The following is a 26435-nucleotide window of genomic DNA, read 5'->3' as shown; positions in this document are numbered from 1 at the left end:
TTTTATTCTAACACACTTTATTTAAAATAAAGATTGTGAAAAAAATTATGAATTCTAAAAAGATGAAACATTTAAGATAGGTTTACAAATATTATTAAAAATCATTATCTTACTAAGTCAAAAAAAGTGATTGTTTGCTTTAACAACCATTAGTTTTTGTTGGTTTACAAATTCTTGCTTTACCCACTGGCTTGTACACAATGTAACAAATGGCCTTTACTACTTTACAAGGTTCGCCATTCGTAGTTTCGTCTGAATCATCATCAAGATCGAAATCATTATCAAATTTATTTGATCTCGAACAACAAGAAGAGTCAGCTCTGCCATTTTTTCCATCTGATCTATCACAACAGCGTCTTCTCAAGTTTCGTAATGCTTCACAACAGCTACTTTCATCTGTTAAATCTGGCTCTCTCACTCCTGGTGGGCTGGTTGGCAACCCTGGCCTAGATACATTGGATGGCAAGGTAAGAATGCCAGGACGATGAATTCCTGGGACAAATTGTTGTCCCGGTAATGATGGGGGAATTCCAGATGGTATGTGAGATACTGGTTGGAACAAACCGGGTTGATATCCAGGTTGTTGCAATCCTGGACGAGGAGGCGAAATTTGTACTGATGAAGGAATTCCAGAAGATATTTCAGATGGTGGTTGGAATAAGCCCGGTTGATAGCCTGGCTGTTGAAGCCCTGGACGTGGAGGCGAAATTTGCACCGATGAAGGTAGTCCAGAAGATATATGAGATGGTGGTTGGGGAAACCCAGGACGATAACCAGGCTGCTGCAATCCTGGATGTGAAGGCGAAATCAACACCGATGATGGTATTCCCGTAGAAGGCAGTTCAAATGAACCGGGCTGATAACTAGGTTGTTGCAGTCCTGGATGTGGAGGCGAAATAAGTACTGATGATGGTACACCAGTAGATGGAGGTTGGAGTGAGCCGGGCTGGTAGCCAGGCTGTTGCAGTCCTGGACGTTGAGGTGAGATTTGAACTGATGAAGGTATTCCAGTAGAAGGCAATTGAAATGAACCGGGCTGATAACTAGGTTGTTGCAATCCTGGACGTGGAGGCGAAATAAGTACTGATGATGGTACACCAGTAGATGGTGGCTGGAGTGAGCCGGGCTGGTAGCCAGGCTGTTGCAGTCCTGGACGTTGAGGTGAAATTTGCACTGATGAAGGTATTCCAGTAGATATCTGAGATGGTGGTTGGAGCAAACCGGGTTGGTAGCCAGGTTGCTGTAAGCCTGGATGTAGATGAGAAATTTGCAAAGAAGAAGGAACTCCTGTAAATATTTGGGATGGCGGCTGAATCCTTCCGGGCTGGTAAGGTATTTGTTGTTCTCCTGGACGTGGAAGCGAAATTTGCACTGATGAAGGTACTCTAGTAGATATGTGAGATTGTGGTTGCAAAGAACCAGGTTGATAACCAGGCTGATGCAATCCTCTACCAGGAGGAGAAATTTGCACTGAAGATGGAAGTCCTGTCGATGGTTGTTGAATTGATCCTGGCTGGTATCCAGGTCTACGACCATCAATGGGTAGATGTCCAGAGGGTATAGCTCCTGGTTGCAATCTTGATTCGGATATACCAGGTCTTCCTGATGAATCTGGATAGCGTGAATCATAACCAGGTTGTAAAGAGCCAGGCAAAGATATACCAGGTCTTCCTGATGAATCTGGATAGCGTGAATCATACCCAGGTTGTAAAGAGCCAGGCAAAGATATACCAGGTCTTCCTGATGAATCTGGATAGCGTGAATCATACCCAGGTTGTAAAGAGTCAGGCAAAGATATACCAGGTCTTCCTGATGAATCTGGATAGCGTGAATCATACCCAGGTTGTAAAGAGCCAGGCAAAGACGGACGCAACTCAGATGGTTGATAAACGCCTTGTGGTGTCAAAGGAATTTGTGAAATGCCCGGTTGGTATCGAGAATCAGGTAATCCAGTTCCACCTTCAGGCTGACGTATTCCTGGGTATGTAGATGGTAATTGACTCAAATCAGGTATTTGCCCCTGTCTTCCTTCGCCTGGTATTCTTCCTGGTGTTCCATCAGTACCAATTAAATTAACTCCTGAAGTCCGAATAGGCTGTTGATCCCCAGATGTACCTGTGAGGGAAGTGAGAATGGGAAGGGATCCTGAACCAGGTATTGAGCTTTGGAAACCTTGAGTTGAATCGAATCCACCTTGGGCTGTGGCAACATAAGTTCTTCCAGAATTATAACCACCTTGAAGCTGTGTCTGTGATTGACCCGATGTCAACCCTCCTTGAACAGAAGCTGAAACTGTACCTTGGAAACCATTTTGTTGTTGTCCATCGTCCCCACCAATATTTACTTGCACTTGGCTGCTACTTAGGCCACTTGACTGAGATTCTGCCCCTGCACTTCCACCTGATCTATTACTTTGTGCTTGCACTTGGGTCGAGCCACTCGAAAATCTACCTTGTGCCGAACTACTTGCAGCACCACTTGGTTGACCTATTTGAACTTGACTTTGAGCGGAACCTACTTGTTCAACTATTGCACTTGATCCTGACAATCCTCCTTGTTTACCTCCTTGTACTTGACTCTGAGTTACGCCTCCTGTAAAACCAGACTGAGCTTGAGCTGAAAATGAGCCATTTCCTTTATAGCCCCCCTGAACCTGAGTCTGAGAGCCAAGTCCTCTATACTGCCCAGCTGATGAAGCTTCTGCGGCAGTACCTTCAGAACCAGTTTGAATTTGAGTTTGAGAGGATGCAGAATCCCCGCCACCAAATCGAAGAGAATCCCCTGGCTGAATTTGAACCGGTAAGCGGTCTCCTTCAATTCCAGTCACTCTGCCTTGTTCAGTGAGCCTTGCATCTCCTACGACTTGACGTGATGTAGTATCTCCAGAGGTTATATAACCAGGGTATCCAGGCAAATAGCCTGGAGAAATTTGAGTACCTGTTGATATTTGGGATGGAAGTCTTCCTGTTAGATCCTGTGAAATACCTCCATCTGTCCGTATGCCTGGTATTACTCTACCGAATTGATCTACTTGAGTGCCATCTGGTCTTGTGCTTACAGAACCAGGAATACCTGGTATTACTCGACCGAATTGATCTACTTGAGTGCCATCTGGTCCTGTACTTATAGAACCAGGAATACCTGGTATTACTCGACCAAATTGATCTACTTGAGTGCCATCTGGTCTTGTGCTTATAGAACCAGGAATGCCTGGTATTACTCGACCAAATTGATCTACTTGAGTGCCATCTGGTCTTGTGCTTATAGAACCAGGAATGCCTGGTATTACTCGACCAAATTGATCTACTTGAGAGCCATCTGGTCTTGTGCTTATAGAACCAGGAATACCTGGTATTACTCGACCGAACTGATCTACTTGAGTGCCATCAGGTCTTGTACTTATCGAACCTGGAGTGCCAGTAGGATATGAGCCTGGAATGCCTGGTATGACTCTACCAAATTGATCTACTTTAGTGCCATCTGGTCTTGTGCTTATTGAACCTGGTATACCAGGAAGATATGAGCCTGGTATCACTCTACCAAATTGATCTACTTGAGCACCATCAGGTCTTGTACTCACAGAACCCGGTAAACCAGCAGGATGTGATCCTGGAGTACTTGGTATTACTCTACCAAACTGATCTACTTGAGTACCATCTGGTCTAGTACTTATAGAACTTGGTGGACCAATAGGATATGTGCCAGAGTGATCCGTTATTACTCTACCAGACTGATCAACTTGAATTCCCCCAGGTCTCGAGGGTATAGTACCAGGAAAACTTGGTATCACTCTACCATATTGATCCACTTGAATTCCTCCCGGCCTTGTGGATACAGAACCAGGAAAACCTGGTATTACTCTTCCAGACTGATCTACTTGTATTCCAGAAGGGAGCGTGGTTATAGAACCAGGGGGCCCGATAGGATAAGAGCCAGGTCTGAATTCAGTTGATGGAGGATATTTATGCTGTGATGTCACTCCAGAATCAGTTATAATTTCTCCACCTGGTGTTATTCGTTGGCCAGGAAGTAGTTGACCGGGAGAAGTAATTCCTGGTTGCAAACCTGATATTCTAATATCTTTTATAGATCCATCAATGCCTGGAATTACGGAACCATCTGGTCTTAATATTCCAGATCCCGGTTGCAGGGAACCGATACCAGGGCGCAAAATTGATGGTTGACCAGGTTGACTCAACGAATCAGTTCCTCTCCCTTGATCGGTAATTCCATAACCATCTCTTCCTATGCCTAGAGTACTCGGATATCCAGTATGAGTTAATCCTGGGGAAATTTGGCCTCCACCTGGTTGGACGACTCCCGTAACTCTTTCCTGGTGACCAGGACCCACACCTCCTACGGTGTCTGTTATTTGACTACCAGGGTATCTATGGAGAGATGTCTGTATTTGCGGCCTTGCTCCACCAACACCATATTGACCCTGACTATGTATTCCTCCTCTATATGCATTACCAGCCTTGAGACCGAAAGGAAGATTAAGTTGATAGCCACTTTCCTGCGCGGTTTGCAAAGAGAACTGTCCGGTACTGCCAAGGCCCATATTTCCAGCTAAGTCATTCTGAGACGATGATGGAAGCTGTTGGTACGGATCTCTAGAAGTAGATCTTGAATCAGTCGATTGACTTTGCCGCATATCGCCAGCTCCAGAAGGAGGATAGGTTTGAGTACCATATGATCTAGTCTGTTGAAATACAATATCGTAATATCAAACAAAGGTATTTCACTTCCATTTAAACATATAATAAATTAATGTCTTGATATATAGATTTTTTTTTGGAAACAAAATCTGGGTAAAAGTATAAAAATGGTCGTAAATAGAGATGGGGACTTAAAAAAAAGCATTAATCTTAATTAAAATTCCTTTATTTATTTTAAGTACCATCAATTAAATAACACGAGTTTGAAAACTAATTAATATTTAGAATAAAAAATCTTCAAAATGAAAATAAAAAATTTTATAAATATTATTATGTTAAAAAGTCACTAATTAAAAATTTTTGTTCTGTATTTTACCTGATGATCACTGATTTTTTGAGTTCGCAGGTTACCATCTTTATCCACGGCTCCTGTTATATGAGTTTCATGACCATAATGCGCATAGTTGTTACTTTGATGACCATAATGTCCGTACGAATGATGAGTGAACTGACCACGATCCCCAATCTTTCCTGATGAAGCAGTGTCTCTTTTCTTACGGCCTAAGAAAAGTATTTTTAATCATTGTGTAAAATTAGTACAGTTAGATAACACACGAAATACACACACACACACACACACACATATGACTGGATAATAGAGACGCTGTGGTGTAGTGGTAAGGTCTCAGCAACCTCGTCTCAGCTCTCGGACCGGAAAGTTACAGATTCAGAATCTATTTGAATTAAATGATCTGTTGCATATATGAACCTGGTGCATGTGAATTCTGATTCCGTGGTTCAAATGCTAGTTTGATAGTGTGATGCGGAAGCTTGCAGAGGATGTACCAACTCAGATGAAATCTTCATCATCTCATTGTGGCACAAAATTATGAGGTATATTCTCAAAATAGACTCCTTTCTGCCTCAGAACGGGTTATTAATATAATTAAATTAATAATAAGAGTGAGATAAATAAATCAAACAATCATTATCCGAGTTTACTACAAGTTGAAACAATTTTGCATTACCTTGGTTAGTGATAAACTTAAAAGTGCACATATACATAGCATGTATTTTTGTCTTCGCATGTTTTTAATATTGTTTCTTCGTAACAACAGAAAAATTAAAAAATCATTAAAAAAGATACACAGATACAATACGCACTAGAATCATAATATCTGAAAACCTATTATTAATTGTTTTACTGCCAGCTGGTTCGTCTATATTATTAAAATAATTTATTTCAGTCACCGCTTGTCTCACTTTATAATACTGATTTCTCAAATATTTTAAATTTTGAATCACATTAAATAAAAATCAAAAATATATGGAGCATCAAAAAAACATTTTTGATTAAAAATCGTTGCATTCAAATTGTAGTGATTTCTAATCAGAAAATAAAACATTTTAAACTTTTATCACTAATTGTTATACGTAAATGAAATCTTTACATTGCAATAAATTATAAATATATATTTTATTAAATAATTGGACATACATGATTGCAAATATTAAAAATTGTTATTGATGAAAATTAATGAAAAGAATAAGCCAGCATCGTTTCAACTAATTTCGATATGTCACTTTTTACCAGCATTTATTTCAAGCGTAATTCAGATTCAGATCGTTGTCATGTTTTTTATTTGTTTCTTAATTAATTGTAAATGAATGAATGGATTTCTACGACTCCTAGCATACTCAAATACAGTGTAAAATTTGAAAGTGGGAGATCATCACCCCAACGTTGTCGAGTTAACTAAGATTCATTGGCAAATTTATCAAAATAAAATTTATTTGCATATATCTTATATCTTTAAACGGACAATTCTTGAATATATATTTATTTCGTGTATCGTGAAAACATCACTAATGATTTGGATCAAATTTGATATTTAGATAGGGTTTTGCTTTTTAAGTTTACCTATATAGGTGTCTTTATGAAAAAACATTTTTTAGAACTATTTGAGTCCAAGAGATAGCGCCACCAGTCCAAGTAGAACCTAAACAAACCGAGGTAAATATCCGGGCTTCAATAAAAATCTTATAACTTTAAATGAGAAGTTCTTGTATTTATATAAATTTATTTATTACATGTATTTTGGAAACTATTTTAGCATTTTTTACAATTATTAGAACCTTTTTCTATCTGCTCTTATGCTGACACTGTCATTAGAGTGCCATCTCCGACCCGATTTCATCATGAGAAAATTGAGTGTAAGTAATGATAGGTAAACTGTAAAATTAATACTGTAATACAGCAGATTGTTTCGAATAACATGTTAATTGCATAATAATGCATTCATGATTTTTTTTATTTAAATGGACAGTTCATATGTAGGTAAGAGTGAAGAATATTCATATGTAATCGGTATGCGATTCGTATCTAAATATTTTCTCCTAAAAAACACGATTAAAAAAAGGAGCTAAGCTCTGTTTCCCTGGTAACTTCTCCTAACATGAGTAATAATAATAAACACAGGTCTGAATACTAAATTGTTTCAATCCACGTAAACGGGGAGAGGCAAAACCATAAAAATGAGTATAATAAAAGCAAAACAATAAAACTAACATATGTAGTGAAACAGTCTGATTAAAATGCCACTAGCTATGGTGGGTTCTGGAGATGATGGTACATTCTCAAAGAAAAACTGCGACAAATTGGGTATAACCTTAACACTTAGTTTAAAGTAATTAATATTAAAATTTTAGTTCAGTAGATTAGTATAGATGATTTTGTTTGTTGTATGCCGTTGTGGTGAATAGAATATAAGCCAGTAACAGCGCTTCTACCCGAACAGATGTTTTGGTATAATCGGTTAGTTACTGGACTGCTAACCACAAAGTCCCAGGTTCTATCCTCCCGCGTCTCATACCTCAAAACTGTCTTCTATAGAAACTCAAAAAGCAAAGAAACGCAGATGAAAGATGGAAAAAGATTAAATACCGGAGTGGTTCTTTACATTAATTTTTAATATAGTTTTTTAAAATTTGTAACCTTATCTTAGATTATTTCATCTTCCTATCATCGAACCTTTAGGTGATAAGTTTTATTTTAACTATGTTGTTTAATCATTACCGCCCCCTTTACAGATTCAAGTTCCAAGAAGATGAAAAGTGGAAGTTCCCAAGTGTCGAATGCAAATTTTCCAATCTTATTTAAAACTGTAATTCAGTAATTAAACCGCAGCTGTAACCTTGTTTATTTTTAAATAATAGCAAGCTTGAAATTCCATTTTCGCAAAAATATGGTGTAATGTGAATGCTCCATTCGTTTAACAAACGTTTTGTTGAGGCAGACTGTGGTCACAAATATGCTCCGCCTTTTTCATGTGCACAAAATTTGCATTTCTCTAAAATCTTGGCTGGATACATCCAGAATCAAATGGAGTCATTCTAGTACATCAATTCTCTTAGTAAGTCAAATGTTATTTTGACAGATGTGTAAATAAATTACAGTTCTACAGTTTTAAAATGACCAGAATAATTAGCAATTATTTATCAAATATTGATATGAATCTTCTTGAAAGATCATGGAAGCAATTTAAAATGCATTTTAAATTTAAACAAAAACTGCATACAAAAGAAAGCTGTTATTTTGGCATAAAAATGTAACAATCTTTATAATTCGAGCCAATATAAGCCAGTTTTAAAAGCTAATCATGTGCAGTTATAAAACATTTTATTGGATTGTATATGTATGAAAGGAAACATTTACATAGGTGAAAAACTGTTCCAAAACTTTTTTGATTTAATTTTTCAGCATCTGTCCAGTTTTATTGGTAGTATACAAACGTATTTCGTTGAAAAATTGGTTTGGCTTATATAATGTGAAATGGGGCAAAATATTTCACATGAAAATTACTATTTGCCTTCTAAAATGTAGAAGAAGTGTTTCGTGAACTATTAACATATTTAAGCTACTACGCAAGCTTCTAAGTAGATACGCCCAAAATGCGCTTAAAATTATTCATAATTGAAAAAAATAACATTTATCATAACCTAATTCATTGAAAACTTGAGATGGTTTTAACTTTAAAATTTTACTGGTACAAATTTTCTCGATAAAGAAACTGCAAACCTTCTGTTATTCGTGACTTTACAACAAGAGATATTGCCAATTTATGAACTTATATTGAGTTGTAAGTGAGCGGTGCACGATGTTTAGACTCTACTTTTATTTTTTTATTTTATTTTATTTTTCATTTTATTTAATTTAATTTTTGTTTTTTTATAATTTGACAAAAACGGTATAGAAATTTAAATTAACATCATTATAAAGATTATTGCTTGCATTTTAAAATGATTTAAAAAATCATGTAATATGTGCACTCTTTCAAAAGTTATAGGGAGAAAATTAATTCTTAAATAATTATAATTGGGAAAAAAATGTTCAAAATTGCACAGCGACAGCCTCCAAAGTATACTTGCATCTATTTTGTTAGATCTCCGATCAACTGTCCTTTATGTAGATCATCACCAGAGAGATTTTATTAATGCTGAAAATTCCTTTTCATTAATGAAAAATTTTAATCACCGGATTATAAAGAAACGTTAAATACTTAGCACACTACATAAAAAACAAATTATACTAACAATGAAGATATGTGTGTGAGAGAGAGAGAGTTGGCGTTCTATAGTTAGTTAAACTGGATTACTATACGGTCTAATGGAACTGGCCAACTTCTCAATAAACTAGTTGATCACCCAAAGTGGTCAGCGGAAATATTTCTACAAACAATTTTCATTCCTCAAAAAATTATCGATGCATATATTGAAGAAATAGAGATTGGGGGAAAAAACTACATTGGTATCTCTATAATTTAATATATCATTTGTTCTGCCCTTCCTGAAGTTCACCGTCTTCAAAAGATCTAGAAAAAAAAAGTCAAAAAAAAAAACATCTATATGTATTAATGTCAGAGACCTTTATGCGATGTAAACAATCGGCTGCAGCTAAAATTTTGTAAAATTAATATTAGTGTAATTTTTTATATAATTCTTTCGTTTTGCAATATATTTTGAGTAATGAAAATAGATATTGCTATTAAAATGCATTTTTAATGAACCATCTTCATACAGCGTTTTTATTAATCCAGAAGTTTTCTGATATGATATCTCTCAAATAACAGAGTCTACAGACTCGAATTACAGTGAAAAAAAATGAAGAATGTATTAAACTGTCAAAATCTTAATTCGACTGTATCTAAACTATCTACTAGACATTGAATCGCTGATATAAAATCTATTCTCTTCAACTCAAAAAAAAAAAAAAAAAAAAAAAAAAAAAAAAACGTGAATAACACTGCTAATAGTAGTTTACATATTATATCGTTTGAATTTATTTTTACACTTTTTATTCTTAGGAACTTAAAATACATGTCTACGATATAATGTTTTTTATGTTAAGGAAGCAAATAGAATAAATATATTTCCAAATTTCTATTTTGATTAATGTTTTATAATATTATGCGATTTTTAGTAATTTTATTTTTCATCATTTCATTTAAAATTATTACATTTTTCCCTTAAAAAATCTATCATTTCAAGAATTTTTTGCCTTTTTTCTCTTTACAATTTGTTCTTCATTTATTATAAACCTTGGCATGATATGAATTTTAAGAAAATTATTTGATTACTCATATTTAAAAAAAAAAAAAAAACTCTTTTTCATACATACTGAGTTGAGAACTTTTTCTTGTTACATAAGATACATCACTTCCATTGCAAAATGTATGAACAAGATGCCCAAATCTTTCATGGATTTCTGTCGCATTCGTAATCTCTTTTTCTATTGTCAAGGTTGGAATATAAAAACCTTTCACAATTCCACTCTGAAATATATAAAGAAAAAGATATATAATTTCTAAAAACGATTTTCAAGCGCAGTGGTTCCAGATATAAGGGAATTTTTCCATATATAATAAAAAATAAGTTGAGTAAAAAATATGTTATGTATAATAAATTATAAAATTTTTATAATATATTTGTTTTTATCGTTTGATTTTCTTTTTATTTTAAGTTTATCGTTTGCTTTAAAAAATCGATTTTTAACGAAAATATTGAATATTTTTTATTGAATATTTTATTTTTTATTCAATTGCTTTATGAGCAGTTTCCTTTATAAAACTATTTAAATTTGGTTTCTATTTTCATTCTAAGAAAAAATGTATCAATTATTATTTTTACGTAATTTGCGCTATAACGCATTTTGCTTCTTTAAATGCTCACAGGTTCTAAATTTAGTAAAATCTTCTTATGGAAAGCTTCATAAATTAAACTCTAATTAATCCTTTTGTTCACATCTATTATACGAATTTCTCAACATGTTCTGCTATTCTTTAAATACAGAAGAAGCAATCTGTTCGTCTGCAGAGATTTAACAAATTTAACATTTCAGATTAGTTACCAATCGAACCCCAGTATTTAATTAAATAAAAATGCACTGGCCTAATAAGGATACGTGACGCCCAGGGCATCATAAGATTTTTACCGCCAATTTCTTACCTCTATAGTTTATCAAGGATGATGTCCGAGGCATAGCATTATTATTTATTTGTTTATTTTGCTGCTCATAATATTTCTCACTAAAAAAATTGCAAAACCACATTAATATTTTGCCATTATGCGGTCCAATAAGATTGATCACATCCGTTTTTCCGTCAGTCGTTACACCACTGTAGAAATGAAACATATTTTTTAATTCAGGGGTTAAGTAATATGTATCTGAATTTTAAATAAAACAAAATACTAAAGTAGACAACTGATAAGCTTCTAAATTAGAAATTTTTGCTTTATATCTCATTTTAGCTTTTAAGAAACTTCAATTATCAAAATACTTTTACTTTCAAGTGATATATTTTTGTTTCACAGGTGCTTTTTGAATCTATTTTATGCAAAGATACAAAAAAAATATTATTATCGTTATATATAACGTAATAAGATACGTCCGAACGTAGTCATATACCTCAAGCCATCTTTTTAAAATTAGAAAATATTTATGATACAAAATATTCATAAAATGCTTGTTCTAAGTCTGATAAATATTTATATTTATACTAAAGTTCACGTTCTTACGTTGATTTGTCGTAGACGTTTTCGATCCTCATCCAAAGTTTCCCCACGAAGGTCTGCAACAAAACACTGGTTCGAATCTGTGTCTTTGTATGCTACTTTTTTCTGTAAAACAAATATGCATGCATAAGATTAACACGAATAATTTTATAATGAGTAAACACTGTATATGTTTATTATTTTACAAAAATGAATGAATTTTATTTTAAATCTGAGTAAATAAATAAATAACAATAATTAGTAAGTTATGAAATTATGAAATTAAAATAAATTTAAGAGACAATAGAAAATAACAAACAATATATATATATATATATATATATATATATATATATATATGAAATGACATTTTAAAATTTAATTTAATCCTGGTTAATTTCCTAACTTTTTAGCCTAATTCAGCCCATGTCAAAGTCATTCTAAAATATTCTCTTATTTTGTGATCCCATTCCACTTTTTATATTGAATTAATTCAACTGAAGTTCTGTAAAAGCGGTTCCCACGTGCCGAGTGAAGGGATAGAGAATCGCTGATGTAAACAGATTCTTCTAAAGGGTCCTTCTGTTTCCCTTGTCAAGGTCGACACGTGTGAGAAATTCCTATTAGAATCAACGCGTATCAGAAATCCATATCGAAATCTCATGTTATATAAGGCCAGGTATAAAATATTCATCAGCTTGCCCTCATTTCTTTCTTTTCGCTCTGCGTTGTTGTGTGTGTGCTCGTCGCTCCTGCTGGTACAAAATGCGTGCCTCTCCGGGATGAAATAAAATGGCGTCAAAAAATCGAAAGTCTCTTCACTGTCTTCGAAACTAACTTCTGATTAAAAAATTATATATATATATATATAATAAAAAACAAACTTTCTTTATTGATGAAGTTATTTGCTCAATGGAAATTTCAATGCTCAATGAGAAACTTCTGATCAAGTTCCTCATATAAATTATCGGATTTCAATTTGTTTCCTCAAATTATTTGGTTAGATTCCCATATCAAATCATCATCACAGAACTTTCCTTTTTCAAATTTTTTTGTGTTTTTACTTTAAAAAATGTATTTGAATACAAGACATTTGATTGTAATAGATTTCTCGAGATAAATGCTATTCAAAACTTAAATGAGTATTTATAGATATATTTTAATACATTTTTTTGTACATCAAATCAGATTAAATCAATTAGGTAAGCTTTGGAAAAAGTAAGCCTTTAAATGCATCAAAAGTAAAAGTTTGATAATTGTAACATTTCATTCTATAACGACGAACAAAAATGAATATTGTTTTGAAGACAGAAATTTTATTATGTTGAAATGTAAAATTAGAAAGAAAAAATATCTAGCAACACTTTTGTGTTCATTCAGAACACTTTCAGGCCATTTTTTAAAATTCTTATTCAGGATGTTTATGTTCATTCAAAATTATCATGAATGTTTTTATTCTTATTGGTACTTATTCGTCGTTTTTAAAATGAAAATAAAACTTGATAATTAAGAATGCTGCAAACCTCATATTACATTACAGTGATAACAAATATGTTCCAATGATGTACACTTTTTATTTATTTCAGGTTAATCAGCCTTTTTCATTCATAAGAATTTGTTTCTATTAACGATGTAATATCCTTTTATATTTTCGCCCGATTATAGGGTAAAGCTGAGTTAATATTCATTTTACTTTGTAAATATTAATATAAATATTAATAGATTTTTTTTGAGATCTTAAATATTTCGGTGTTAGAAATTATTCTTTCTCAATAAATTGAATAAAATATGAAAATAAATCACACTATTCCAAATGCACATTTCTTAATTTATTTAAGATAGATCTATTCGAATTTTTATATTCTAAAGCCAGATCTTGCTGGGAGTTGCTAAATTTGGAATTCATGGGTTGAGACGATATCTCTTTCAAAGAAAAACTTCCCCTGGATTCTGATTCGCATTGAAGAAAAAATATTTAAAATTTATTGATTGGAAAACTTTTTTTGTTAAGTTTAAAGTAATTTTTTCTGTAAAATTAAAGTTTTAGCATGAAAACAAAAATACTCTATATAATTAAAAAATATCTATTAAATAATTTTTGACAATGTCTATCAATCTGCTAAACGTTTAATTATTGGTGTGAGTAAAAAAGAAACTGAATTTAAAAAGCTACACTGATTTAAAACAGAAACTGATTTAAAAAACTACATAAAAACTACATATGTGGGAGAATTCTTACCTTTGAAAAGTCGTAAAATGTCACTGATTTCCAGCCTTCATTTTGATCATAGCTTGTAACATGTTCGGTCTAAAAAAAGAAACAAAAAATAAATTAAAAAATGTTTTTTTTTTTTTTTTTTTCAAAATGGATAAATCAAAATTGGATTACTATAGTCTTTCACGATTTAAAATAAGGCATAAATACAAGCCTTCATATTTTAGTCATGGCCGAATTGCTAATTTCGATACAGTTAATATTAATTTTGTTTAAGCCAATAAATTATCTTTTGAAAATAAGGAATCTAAATATTTATATTACTGAAGTTCTATTAATAATATTTACTTAAATAATTTAGACAGTATTTCCAATAAAAAATTCATTCTTTGGCCATAAAACTGACTAAGTTATGAAGCTTCGAATATCACTATTTAAAACGATTTAAAACTCTTTCAGTGGTCACTTTAAAATAGATCCACGAATCAAAGGATATCGCTTCTACAAGTTCGCCATTGATTGGTTTAAAATAATTATTTATTTTGGTTGAAAATGGTTAAATTATTTTGGTTTTGATTTGTTTAAAATAATTATTTATTTTAAACTAATTTAAGAAGTTTAAAAGTGCATATATGAAATAAAAGAAATATTATACAAGAGCAGAATCAATTCCCATTAAATCATAAAATCCTGGCTTTATTTCCCTCTCTTTTATTTTTTGAGTTTCACTTGATTTTATATAAAAGTAATATTAAATATAACTAAAAAAAATGAGACAATATGAAATAATAATAAAAATCATTTATTGAAATAGAAAGGAATTATTGAAAATTATTGAATCATTAGATCTTTAATTTTACATTATTCAGAAAGAATAAGATATTCCCTAATGCACATATTAATCCTCTGTTGAGATACACCGCTAGCAAATAAATTTAGTTACCGGAGGGAAAAAAATGCGAAATGGTATTTATATGAAATATTCTATTGAAATAATATAATTCAACATTATTAGGATTAAATATAAATGAATTTTTTAATGAAATAGCTCTCGAAATTGTGGAGAATAATTAAAGTGCAATTCCCCAACTCTGACGATTCTCAGTAGATTTGTTCATGTTTTTTTAATATTCAAGATGGCAGCACGGTAGCATTATTTTAAATTCGTTCTGGAAGAATGCAAAATAATTCTAATGATTCTTGAATTTCTTCAGTTCCGATTATACGAAAGGAATAATTCATTTTTTGGAATTCATATCGCTAACGAACTTTGACAGAACACTAGTAGCAAACTTTAGTCAGAAATATTACATGTCTTCATGTCCAAGAAATCAACTTTGGAGGTCAAGATGAAAAGGAGTATAGGGTTGGAGAAAGTAATTTAATTTTGTTCGCCACTCTTCTTTGCTTATTTGTTGGAAAATTGGGTAAGGTAAACGAAATTTATGAAATTTTAATTTGGTTTTAACAACAGATAGCGACTGGATCTTTCTAGACCAGCAATTGCTCTGATTGGTGAATTTTTCTTTAAAAAGTTCATAAATTAAAGCATTGAAATTAAACCTTGATTTTGGCCACCTGATGATGATGCTCCTGCTTACGAGCGCTGTCTGCCTACCCACTGAGATGTGCCACTAGGGATTAGTAAATTCCTTGCCCAAGGTCACTCGGTATGGAGCCGAAATAGAGAAATTTATAAATAGAGAGCTAAATTAGATTTTGTGTACCCAAGTCAACAACATTTTTTTGCGTAATAACGAAAAAAAAAACCTTCATTTTTTTACAATCGTTTTATTGATACTTACTACACAAATGTCTTAAATTAATTTAGTAATAACTGTTTAACACAAATTGTTTTTGTACATATTTACTTGTATATAATTTTATGGGACTGCGCTTGTCAATTATTGCTTGATTTGCTTATTTTATTTTTCTGCATAAATCCATAGAGAAGATGGCATAGATTAAAAAAAAAAAAAAATGGTCTTAAATATACATTTTCACATTTAAGACTTTTTCATATTTTTGTACTTTAAATTTATTCCTATATTTTTTTAAGCTAAATCAAAATAATATCTTTAACATTTAAGAATTCTGATTTTAAATAACAAATCATTTATTTTAATGTGAGCAAATGCAATACTTCTACATTCCGCTCGATTTCTAATAACAGCTTGCTTGTGGGATAGGAAATAATTATAATCAAAAGAAATTGAAAACTAAAAACCAAAATTTTAGCGCAGCGGTATATTTCTAACAAAGCAAAAGCCTAAAAAGCATTTAAATGTAATATACATTACATGAAAAGCAAGAATTTATTTAGTTTTATTACAATTTCATCTGCAGTGAGAAAGCACTTACTTTAATAATGAAATGTTTAATTGAAATACAAAAAGAAAATTTAATTCTTTCTAATATTCAATTTCAAAAAATTCCTTCTTGATGGAAATTTCAGCTGAATGCATGAAAATTAGCATGCCTTAAGCAATTTTATTATAATGAATGAAATGACCTGTGCATTTTTTATAATTATCAATGCATTTATTAAATGCGATTATTTTTCTATTGTTTATGTACTTAACTATTTATATATTTCGGTTATCCTCATTCATCAACTTATCGTAGAAAAGATAAAAATAACAGCTTTTAAAAATACCGTTTTGTTGATATTTTATATACTTTAATATTAAATACTTAGTTTACAGTACATCCAAACACAATTAATCGAAAGATTGGTTGTGTTTGGATATATGATAATTACACTTTTATTTACTTAATGTAATTTACTTAATTGCTTTTATGTGGTAAAACATACATAAAGGTAATTAAGTCACATATCTCAACTTGAGGTAAAAACAGCATTCCCTTTTAAAGTATTTATTCTTTTCCTAGTATTTTTCTCTGAATCGTTATTAGAGGAACAAAACATATTTTGCAATATTTTCCGCTTACGAGATATTTTCGTTATAGGCTAGGAAGCGATAAAATTTCTTTTTCTTTCTTTTCTAATCTTTTATCAAACGATTGTTTCGTAGAACAAACTAATGCTAAGAGAAACAGAAAAAAAAAAAAAAAGTATTTCTTAGCTTTCAGTTTCAAGTCATTTCTGAAATCTCAAACTGCAACATAATTAATTCGGAACAGAAATCAATTTTATATTGTAAAAGAAATTTGTGTGTGTGTGTTGAAAGAAAATGCTTTACTTGTTCCAAATCTTCACTACATTCGTTAGAAGAAAAGATCAGAATATGAGCATGACTCGTTGGGAAAGCATGCTTTTGTTACATTTCTTTTAAAACATGTGATATTATCTATTTGTTTCCAGCAAGACCATAAGTCATCTTGTCATTATTTAATAATTTTCCCTCATTCTGTACTTTTCATTTTTCAGGAATCATTTTGTTAAGACAGAAAGTGATCTTGTATCATAATATTTATCAAATGTAAAAATATGTACACTATATATATGTACACTATGTAAAAACAAGCCACTAAGGTTAATACCAAAAATACCAAAGGTTAATATCACATAAATTCCTGCGATTTTTTCAAAATATATATATACAAGAGACGAGATTAACCCAAATAAGGTAAATATATTCCAGTAATAATGAGTCATAAATTTTCTGTTTTGTATTTATTATTTTTTTTTTCTTCTCTCTCTATCTCTCTCTCTCTCTCGCTCGCTTTTTCCTCCTTCCCTTAAATTAGCATTACTATGGCAAATAACAACTAAATAGAACTTTTTTTGACTATCTGTCACTCAATACCAATTTGTGATAATCACACTATTTAGCAAATTGAAATAAATCCCTAGTTCCGGAAGCAGTAGATAGCTGAACCCAAGTATTCCAATCAAAATTGTGGTCTGTGGTGAAAGCTTAAAGTTAACAGCTGCGCTTCACGAGCAATTGCTTTTGTATCGTGGTCATGTTACTGGGCTGCGAACCACAAGGTCCCAGGTTCTATCCTCACTCATCTCAATCCGCTACAGGTTCTTTCCTCTACAGAAGAACAGCCGTATAAGTGGATTTGGTACAAGTTGGGACAAAACATCTTCCCCCTTGAAGTGGAGCTTAACTTAGAGATGCTGGTTCAGGTACCTTTCTCGTCGTCTGACCAAAGTTAAAAATAATGAGATTGGTCCTAAAATAGCATTGCAATCACTTCTAAACGGGCCATTAATATAACTGAATTAAAATAATCATATTTCCGCCCCTTTTCATTGCATTACTTCTCAGAATTTTAAACGACATGAAAAATTTTCCTGAAAAACAATTTTATAGTGTAGGTGCAAATATTTCAACTATTATTTTGTACAGAAATATGACGAAGCCTAATATGTACTAATAGTCTTTTAATTCTACATTTATGTGAAATTGAGTATTTATCTATATTATTTGCTCACTTAAAGAATATAAATATATAATTTCACTGTGATTTAAATTACATATGCTATTTTTTTTTCCTGGATCTTACCTAGAAATCTGATTTAAATCTCAATTTTTGCAATGTTATTTGAAAATTAAAAACTGCAGACTTTAAAAATAGCGATTTATTTTATCTACATTTATTTATCTGTTTTTATTTTTTAATTATGCTCTCATTAAAAAATAAAAATATATTCTTTTGATTTTAGAAATTAACTGGTAGCAAAGAGAAAATACAAAGAAAATTCTATGAGTTGCAAGAGAATTTGTAGTTTAAATACATTTTATTTGATAGTCAATGGAAAATAAATTGAATTAATAAGACTACTTTTACTCAGAAAAAAATATTTCGAGGAAAGTGTATATATTTATCTAACTCAAATATTTCTCAAATAAAAATTATTTTTGGAGTCATTTTAAAACTGATGCATCAATGCCTAATACAAAAGCTGTGAAGAAAAATCACTTTTTCTTTCAGTAAAATTATTTTTCTGGTTTTAAACTTACAATGATAAAATAATACCTTTTTCCTATTAAATCCTTTAATTAATTTCTTATTATTGAGAAGCACATCTCAATAATCAGAAACAAAATACACATTGCAAAAAAAGTGTGTATTGAAAACATCATTATTAAAGAACAATAGAAAAATACAACTAACCCTAAAAACAAAAACGTGTTCGAGATGCATTGATTCCAATCTTTCCTCGAAATAAAAAGCAAATAACAAACACATCAGAATAAAACAAATGTCTTTCTTCTGAGTAGGAATATTTTGACAAGTAGAACTGTTTGTGATTTTATGAAGAATCGACCTTTGTTGTCTGTCTCACTTATAATCGTTTAATTACTCTCGCAATCAAATTTCCTTTAGATAAACTATTGTTTGATCAGATTTTAGATCCAATTCTCCTCTTTCATTTTTTTCCCAAAGGCCGTAAATATCATCGACGAAATATAGAAACAAAATATAAATCTTTGGCTTGAATCTGGCATTTTAACTAAATATATAGTGCGAATACGAATTTTGGACACATTTTTTTTCCGATCAATTGAAACCAAAATTTGAAGCGGAATATAATAGATGAATACTGTAATATTATTTTAATTCGATCATTCAACCGAAAAAATACCTTTTATTTAGTTCCGTTTTGAAGAACGATTGCGTAATTTTGAGCAGGAAAGAGACAATAAGAAAACAATATCTGAACCGGCACCTTTCTCTAAACTTCCATGCTGTACCAGTTGGAGAACATTAAATAGGTACCAAGTTAACGTCACACCCATGACTGCATCGCAATTTGGGAAATTGAGCATTGACTCTGGATGTTCGGTAAATATCATAATCTGTTAATAGACATTTAACAGACGATTCCTTCTCAGACATTTTATAACTGCTACCATTTTTATTTTGTTAAAATATTATTAAAAAGTAAAAGCAAACGATTTTTTCTTTGATAAACATATTTTGTTAATATTATTTCGTTTATTTTTTGTATAATAGCTGATGATCAATTGTAAACCTTCTGGAATCTGGCAATGTTTGTAAGATAGGTTGTTATGTTGAAAGAATAAACAAACCGATAGAATTCTAAATTGCTTGGAGTATTATTTTAGTTTTAAGAATTTAAGATGCTCTGCAAGCTATAGTTTGAAGCTTAAGAAAACGGGTAGTTTTCTAGAAAGCATGCAAAACTGGAGTTCTCCGAAACCAAGACCTTACCAAAAAGCCCCACAATCAAATTTATTTATTTTTTATAAGAAATTTTGAATGTAAATTAATTTGTAAAAAAGGGTGGCAATTAATTGTACTATAAATATGCATACTAGATTAATTAAATATCTTAAATATTTCTCTTTCATTAAATACTTTAAATATAAGAATACCTTATATATTCGATAACTTTATAACACTTTTTAAAAAAGCATTACAATAGTTGCAAGAAACAAAGCGACCATACGGAATACATATCGTAGAAATAGAATTTTTATTTACAAATCTTCTCAGACAACAGATGGTTGTCAGCCTTTCAATTTCAAAATGCCATTTGTAGCGTATTCCATCAATCTCCTCAGTTGAAGCAGCTGATCTTTGACATTTCAATGGTGGGAAGATATGACATAACATTTTATAATAAAAAATAAATAAATCCAGTTTCATGCACATTTGAATTATTTTACGAGAACATATTCATGTCTTGATAAAAATATTTTATTTTTTTTCCCACTTCAATGCATAAACGTAATGTCTGAGAATTATTCCGAATAACATGCAAAAATGTGTTAAACTTGTCTTTTATCTCGATTAAGTGAGAGTAAAAGACTATAAATCATAATTTATAATAAAAATTAAATCAATAATAGAGCGAAAATAAAATTGTGTAACAAATCAAATCCATAGTGTCGTTGCTAACATAATGTCCCTCTAAAAATTACAAATAATTAATAAATAACAACTGAATAAGCAAGGGTTATGTACAATATATAGAAATTTATTTATAGTACAAAATAACTGAAATATTTGAAGTTGCGCGGAATTAACATATTTTCATATCTGATAATTTTAATGAAAAATCTTTTCTTTTATTTTTTTGTATAAAATATTAGAATACACAAAACTTTTTTTTATCACCTAATACGATTTTTAAAAAAATCAAAATGAGAATAGCAGTCGAATCAGGCGATTTTTAAAAATCATCAATAGCTAATTTTCTCCATTAGTTATAAATATGCTCACATCAAATTTTGTTCACAAATTTCTTTACTTTTTCCATTTGCAATATTACTTATTTATTGCTTGGAAGAAAATGCAGATAAAAATAACAAGAGACTTTAATGGGTAGTAATTTTTTTAATATAATTAAAATTCTTTTAAAACCGATAAAAGTATTACTAAAGTAGGCCAAAAATAAAATAAACATCAAAAAATAAAGATCGAGCAATTAAAATAATTTATCTAAATAAATTAATAATTTATCTAAATGCGTTGAATTTCAAAAATATTACTCACTTGTTGCTTTAAATCTAACTCCACAGTAACTGGTGTGATTTTCTGATTTTCAAAATAACGTATAACATAAACCTGTAAAATAAAAAATAACTCGTAAAATAACATCAGTAAATAGTAAAAAAAAATCAATTTGTTAAATTTTGTAAATTTAATTAATTAAAAAAATTAATATTAATTTAATTAAAAATTTACCTAATAAAAAGTTTTATTTTTAAAGATTCTTTTGCAAAAAAAAACTTTTAAGATGAACAAAATTAAATAAATTTTTAAATCATTAAAAAAGAATCCCACATTAAAAGTGCATTTTCGCAATAATATTATGAAATTTTTATGACAAACTTTACATAGTTTAAGTAATTTCAATAACATTTTAAGGTGACATTTCTATTTAAATTTGATTTTAATATTTTCGTCTTTCATTTCTATATAAAATAGTTTACAAATTAAATTTTTTTACGTTTTTTTCCATAAACTGAATAAAATATCAAATTATTTTTAATTTAAAAGAATTTTTATATGACAAATTTCAATTTTAATTATCTCAAATTATCAGAAAAAATAAACCAACTGGTTAAAAAACTCATTTATATAACAAAAATTTATACTATAAAAGAGTTTCTAAAAAATTTTAATAAGCGCAGATTATTTAAATGATCTACTTCTAATTATATTTGAAATATTTTATTTCAAAATCATAAGCTTAAAATTGGTCAAAACAATATTTGGCAAAAAATTAAACTTTGAAGCCGAAAAAAATTTATTCTATGTAAAATAAATTCTGCATAAAATGTTGCTGTGTATTCCATTATTTACATCTGGTTGTATTTTAAACACTTTTTTATAAATAGCAAACGATTTTTCTATTTTTGATTTGAATGTGGGCAATTTACAATTAAGCCTTACTTATTTCCACAATACAATGAATAAGAATAAATTAAAGCAGTCATACCCTGTTCTTTTATTTTAGGTTTTGTTAAAAATTTTAAGAAAAATGTTAATAAAAATAAAAAAAATTAACTGAAATGAAATAAAATTTCACGCAAAATCGTATTATATATTCCATCCTTTTTTTTTCTTCTTATAACTGTTAAAAGTTTTTGTAGGCAGCAAACGACTTTTCTATTTACGATTTGAATGCGGAAAGTTTCACTCAAACTTCACGTATTTCTGAATACAATGAATGAAAATAAATGGAAGCAGTCAAATAGAGGTAAATATTCTTTTATTTTGTTAAAAAATAATAAGTGCTTAGTTTAAAATTTTAAATATTAATATTGCGACATTCACCTTATTCAGAAAAAAATCTAGTAGAATATTCTTTTTTTACAATAGTTTTAGATATTAATCTGAAAAATTCTGACAAAATTTTCTTAAAACTTGTTCATCAGAACAATTTTAATATTAGATATTTAATTTGAAATATAAATTTTTTTAAATTAATGATAATGAAGTAATTAAAACTTAAATGCTGGCACCGTTATGTTTTTAGCTTTAGAACATTAATAAAATTTTTAAATATTGAAATATACATTGTACTACTAGAAAGAAAAGAAAATTACGAAAGTAGTCAAAATTTAATATCAATTTACTATTATAATTCGAACAGCTTATGACAGAAATATTACATATTTTTTAAACAATTTATATAAATTTATGCATGAAATATCAGTTATTAAAATAATGAAATAAATATGTATTTTTTGCACATTCAAAATAAGAGTTTCTGTGGACAATCTAAATTTTAAATAAAATTCCGTATAAAGTGCAAAGAGAAAAGAAAATTCTAAAAGTTATTTAACTATTGATAAAAATTTCAATATTATAAAAATAAAGAATATATACTCTAAAATGATAGGGTATAGGATGGTATTAGATATATATATAGTATGTGTAGACAGATAGATAGATAAATGGTAGCATAATAGATATATATGTCGAATAAATGTATAGAAACAATAGAATATAAGTAAAAAAAATCAATCACATTTTCTCCATGATACTGATTTCTTTTATTAATTTTGCATGATCATTTTAACGGATAGCAGCTCTATTTAGGATTCTTAATCATTTTAAACTTTATATTCCATAATATACATTTTTAAAATGATTAAGAAACGAATGAGATGATGAAAAATTTTATAAGAGATTAATAAATCTCGAAATGTTTGGGCAAATCAATAATTTCAATCTATAATTCATAATTCTCCCCAAGGGAGAAATTTTATTTCAAAGATTTAAAAAAAAATATTTTGTCTTTTCAGAAGGAAAACATTTAAATGATCGTTTTGCCTTTCTTTTGTTCATAACTTCTCATGAAAGAACTTTTAGAAGTATATATATGTCGAATAAATGTATAGAAACAATAGAATATAAGTAAAAAAATCAATCACATTTTCTCCATGATACTGATTTCTTTTAATAATTTTGCATGATCATTTTAACGGATAGCAGCTCTATTTAGGATTCTTAATCATTGCAAACTTTATATTCCATAATATACATTTTTAAAATAATTAAGAAACAAATGAGATGATGAAAAATTTTATAAGAGATTAATAAATCTCGAAATGTTTGGGCAAATCAATAATTTCAATCTATAATTCATCATTCTCCCCAAGGGAGAAATTTTATTTAAAAGATTAAAAGAAAAATATTTTGTCTTTTCAGAAGGAAAACATTTAAATGATCGTTTTGCCTTTCTTTTGTTCATAGCTTCTCATGAAAGAACTTTTAGAAGTAACTTGTGATTTATTAGCAACAAAAACGTGGATAATTCATTTAGATATTATCTTTTTATTTACTTAATTATATTGTACAAATTGAAAATTTTTTTATTTAAAACTATTAATATTATTCAAGACAACTGAGCAAGTGTCAAAACTGAATTATGCTGTCAATGCTTTGGAGATAAGGAAGCACTTCACTTTTAACCTACGATACCCTACAAACCTTAAAGATATTGAAAAGAAGTAAGAATGAAGATTACGAAATTAAATTGTGCTTTCATATCTAGATTAGATAAAGATGTATCGCCGCTCCAACCGTCTCAAGGTTAGTTAACTAAAATGGAGCTTAAGTGCGGCTTTGAAATGTTATTAAAATGGAAAACCAAAAATAACAATAATAATTAAAAGTTATTCTACTTACAATAAATCCAATGGTTGTTTTTTACAATAAAGATAATAAATTTATTGCAAAAAAAGGAGAAAAGTCCATTATGTGAGTATATACATTTGATTCAATGTACCAATATAGAAAAATAAACAGGTCAATAAGGTAATTCATAGGTATACTATAGGAACTCTGTGATGAATAAAAATAATAAAAGCAAAGTAGGTTTAAAAATCCATTTTTCTTCCTTTTCAAAATGCTTAGTTAAAAAAAAATTGCAAATTTATATATATATACAATATCTTGTTCTTCTTCTAATCATGAGTTAATTGCATAGGATGGATTTATTCAATGGAATTAATAAGATTAGAATTCTTAACTTTTTATTTATATGAAAATAAACCTCTTCTTCGGATAACAAAATTAGTGTATCTTGAACAAAAATGCATATATGCATTAAGTTACGATGAAATTCAACTTTTTACATAACACATTCCAGCTTTCTGTGTTAAAAAGTCTAAAAATGAAAAATTATACCTAAAAAATAGCAAACCATTATGGTGCGAAAAATGCCATATATAAATAGATACGTTTTTAAAAATAGAAAATTCAAGTAGTCACATTTCAAAATATAAGTATATAAAATACTTAATAATTATTGCATTAATGTCTATCAATAGAAAAACGAAATAAAGTCGCGAAACACTTTACAGGGTTTTTGCTATTTTATATAATAAAAGGAAGAAAAGTATCCAGAAGAAAAGCATGATCTTTTGGTTAAAAAAAGTGGGGTTTGGTTTATAAATCCTTTGGACTGATTTTTCGGGTTCAAAACTCTATTTACCCTAATATCAAATATTATCATAGATTTTTTTTATATAAAAGTAGAAATTAAAAATATGTTCTTATATTTTATTCAAATTTTCCAGAAGCAAAATAATAAAAATGAAATTTAGTTTTCTGCATTCAAAAAAATAACATTTTGAGCAATAATTAAATTTTAATTCAAATATTGAAAGATGCATGATATTTACTTACCTCTTTGGAATTATGGATGAGATGTTTAGTATCACAAAATCTTAAATTCAGTACATTAATCACACAAAATAAGATGAAAAACAAATTTTTTCTTTCCATATTTTTTGACTTTGTGGATTCAAGTTTATTCGAAAGACTTCCAATCATATTTACTAAATTATCTAATAAATATATCGCTAATTATCCTTTAAATACTATCAACTTAAAATTCTGAAATATTTAGAATAGTAATAAAGATGTAACACCATAATTTCACAATTTAAAATTTTATTCTAAGAGCATCTTGAGCTTGGATACTTGAAAATGCTGGAGAAAAGTTCTGTAGAAAGTCTCCAACATTTTTGGAGCTAACATTCTTAGACAAATAACATGAATTCACTTTTAATACCACCATGACGTATTGTGAAATCCCCCACATTTCAATTCTTTATTCTCACATCACCACAAATAGTAAGCTTGAAAATCTTCATAAGGACAGAATGCAAGGCAGTGAAATTTTTTCAAAACCACAAGGCAGAATAAAATGCATTTAAATCATAATACGTCAACAAAAAAAAAGTGTATATATTCGAGTTTTAAAAAAAAAAACTATAACATCATGTAACATTCACCCACGTTCTAAAACTAACCATCTTCAAATGCACTACCCTATCCATACTAGAAAAAGCACATGAAAATAATAATAACGATGATGATAAAACCAAAGTTTCACAAAGTCAAAGTTCAACATAACGGACGGATTTTGTGGCATAAGATTAACAGTCGTTTTAAAGAGCCCCAATCAAATATTCTTATCATCTTTCCCCTCACAAATGCTTGTATTTTAATTAATGAAAAAAACGTGTTCACAATAAATTACACAGGAACTCATAATCTGGGGGCAGTCCAGTCACCATGACCCTTTTAACAGGGCAAGTGAAAGT

The 26435-nt window shown here is 29.7% G+C and overlaps 1 protein-coding gene across 1 annotated transcript; it reads right to left on the bottom strand.

The window, feature by feature from the left end:
- On the bottom strand, positions 1-26435 carry LOC129963177 (collagen alpha-5(IV) chain-like). Its single transcript, XM_056077327.1, has 7 exons — positions 25513-26435; positions 21364-21435; positions 13948-14016; positions 11733-11834; positions 10336-10489; positions 5035-5219; positions 1-4702 (listed from the first exon to the last, which is right to left on the bottom strand). Exons 1-7 carry the CDS (start codon positions 25657-25659, stop codon positions 140-142), a joined length of 5292 nt encoding a protein of 1763 aa, XP_055933302.1. The 5' UTR covers positions 25660-26435; the 3' UTR covers positions 1-139.

The sequence above is a fragment of the Argiope bruennichi genome, chromosome 3 (assembly GCF_947563725.1).
Source record: "Argiope bruennichi chromosome 3, qqArgBrue1.1, whole genome shotgun sequence".
NCBI lineage: Eukaryota > Metazoa > Arthropoda > Arachnida > Araneae > Araneidae > Argiope > Argiope bruennichi.
Note: the sequence above shows the minus strand (reverse complement) of the source record. Positions and strands in the feature narration are given on the sequence as shown.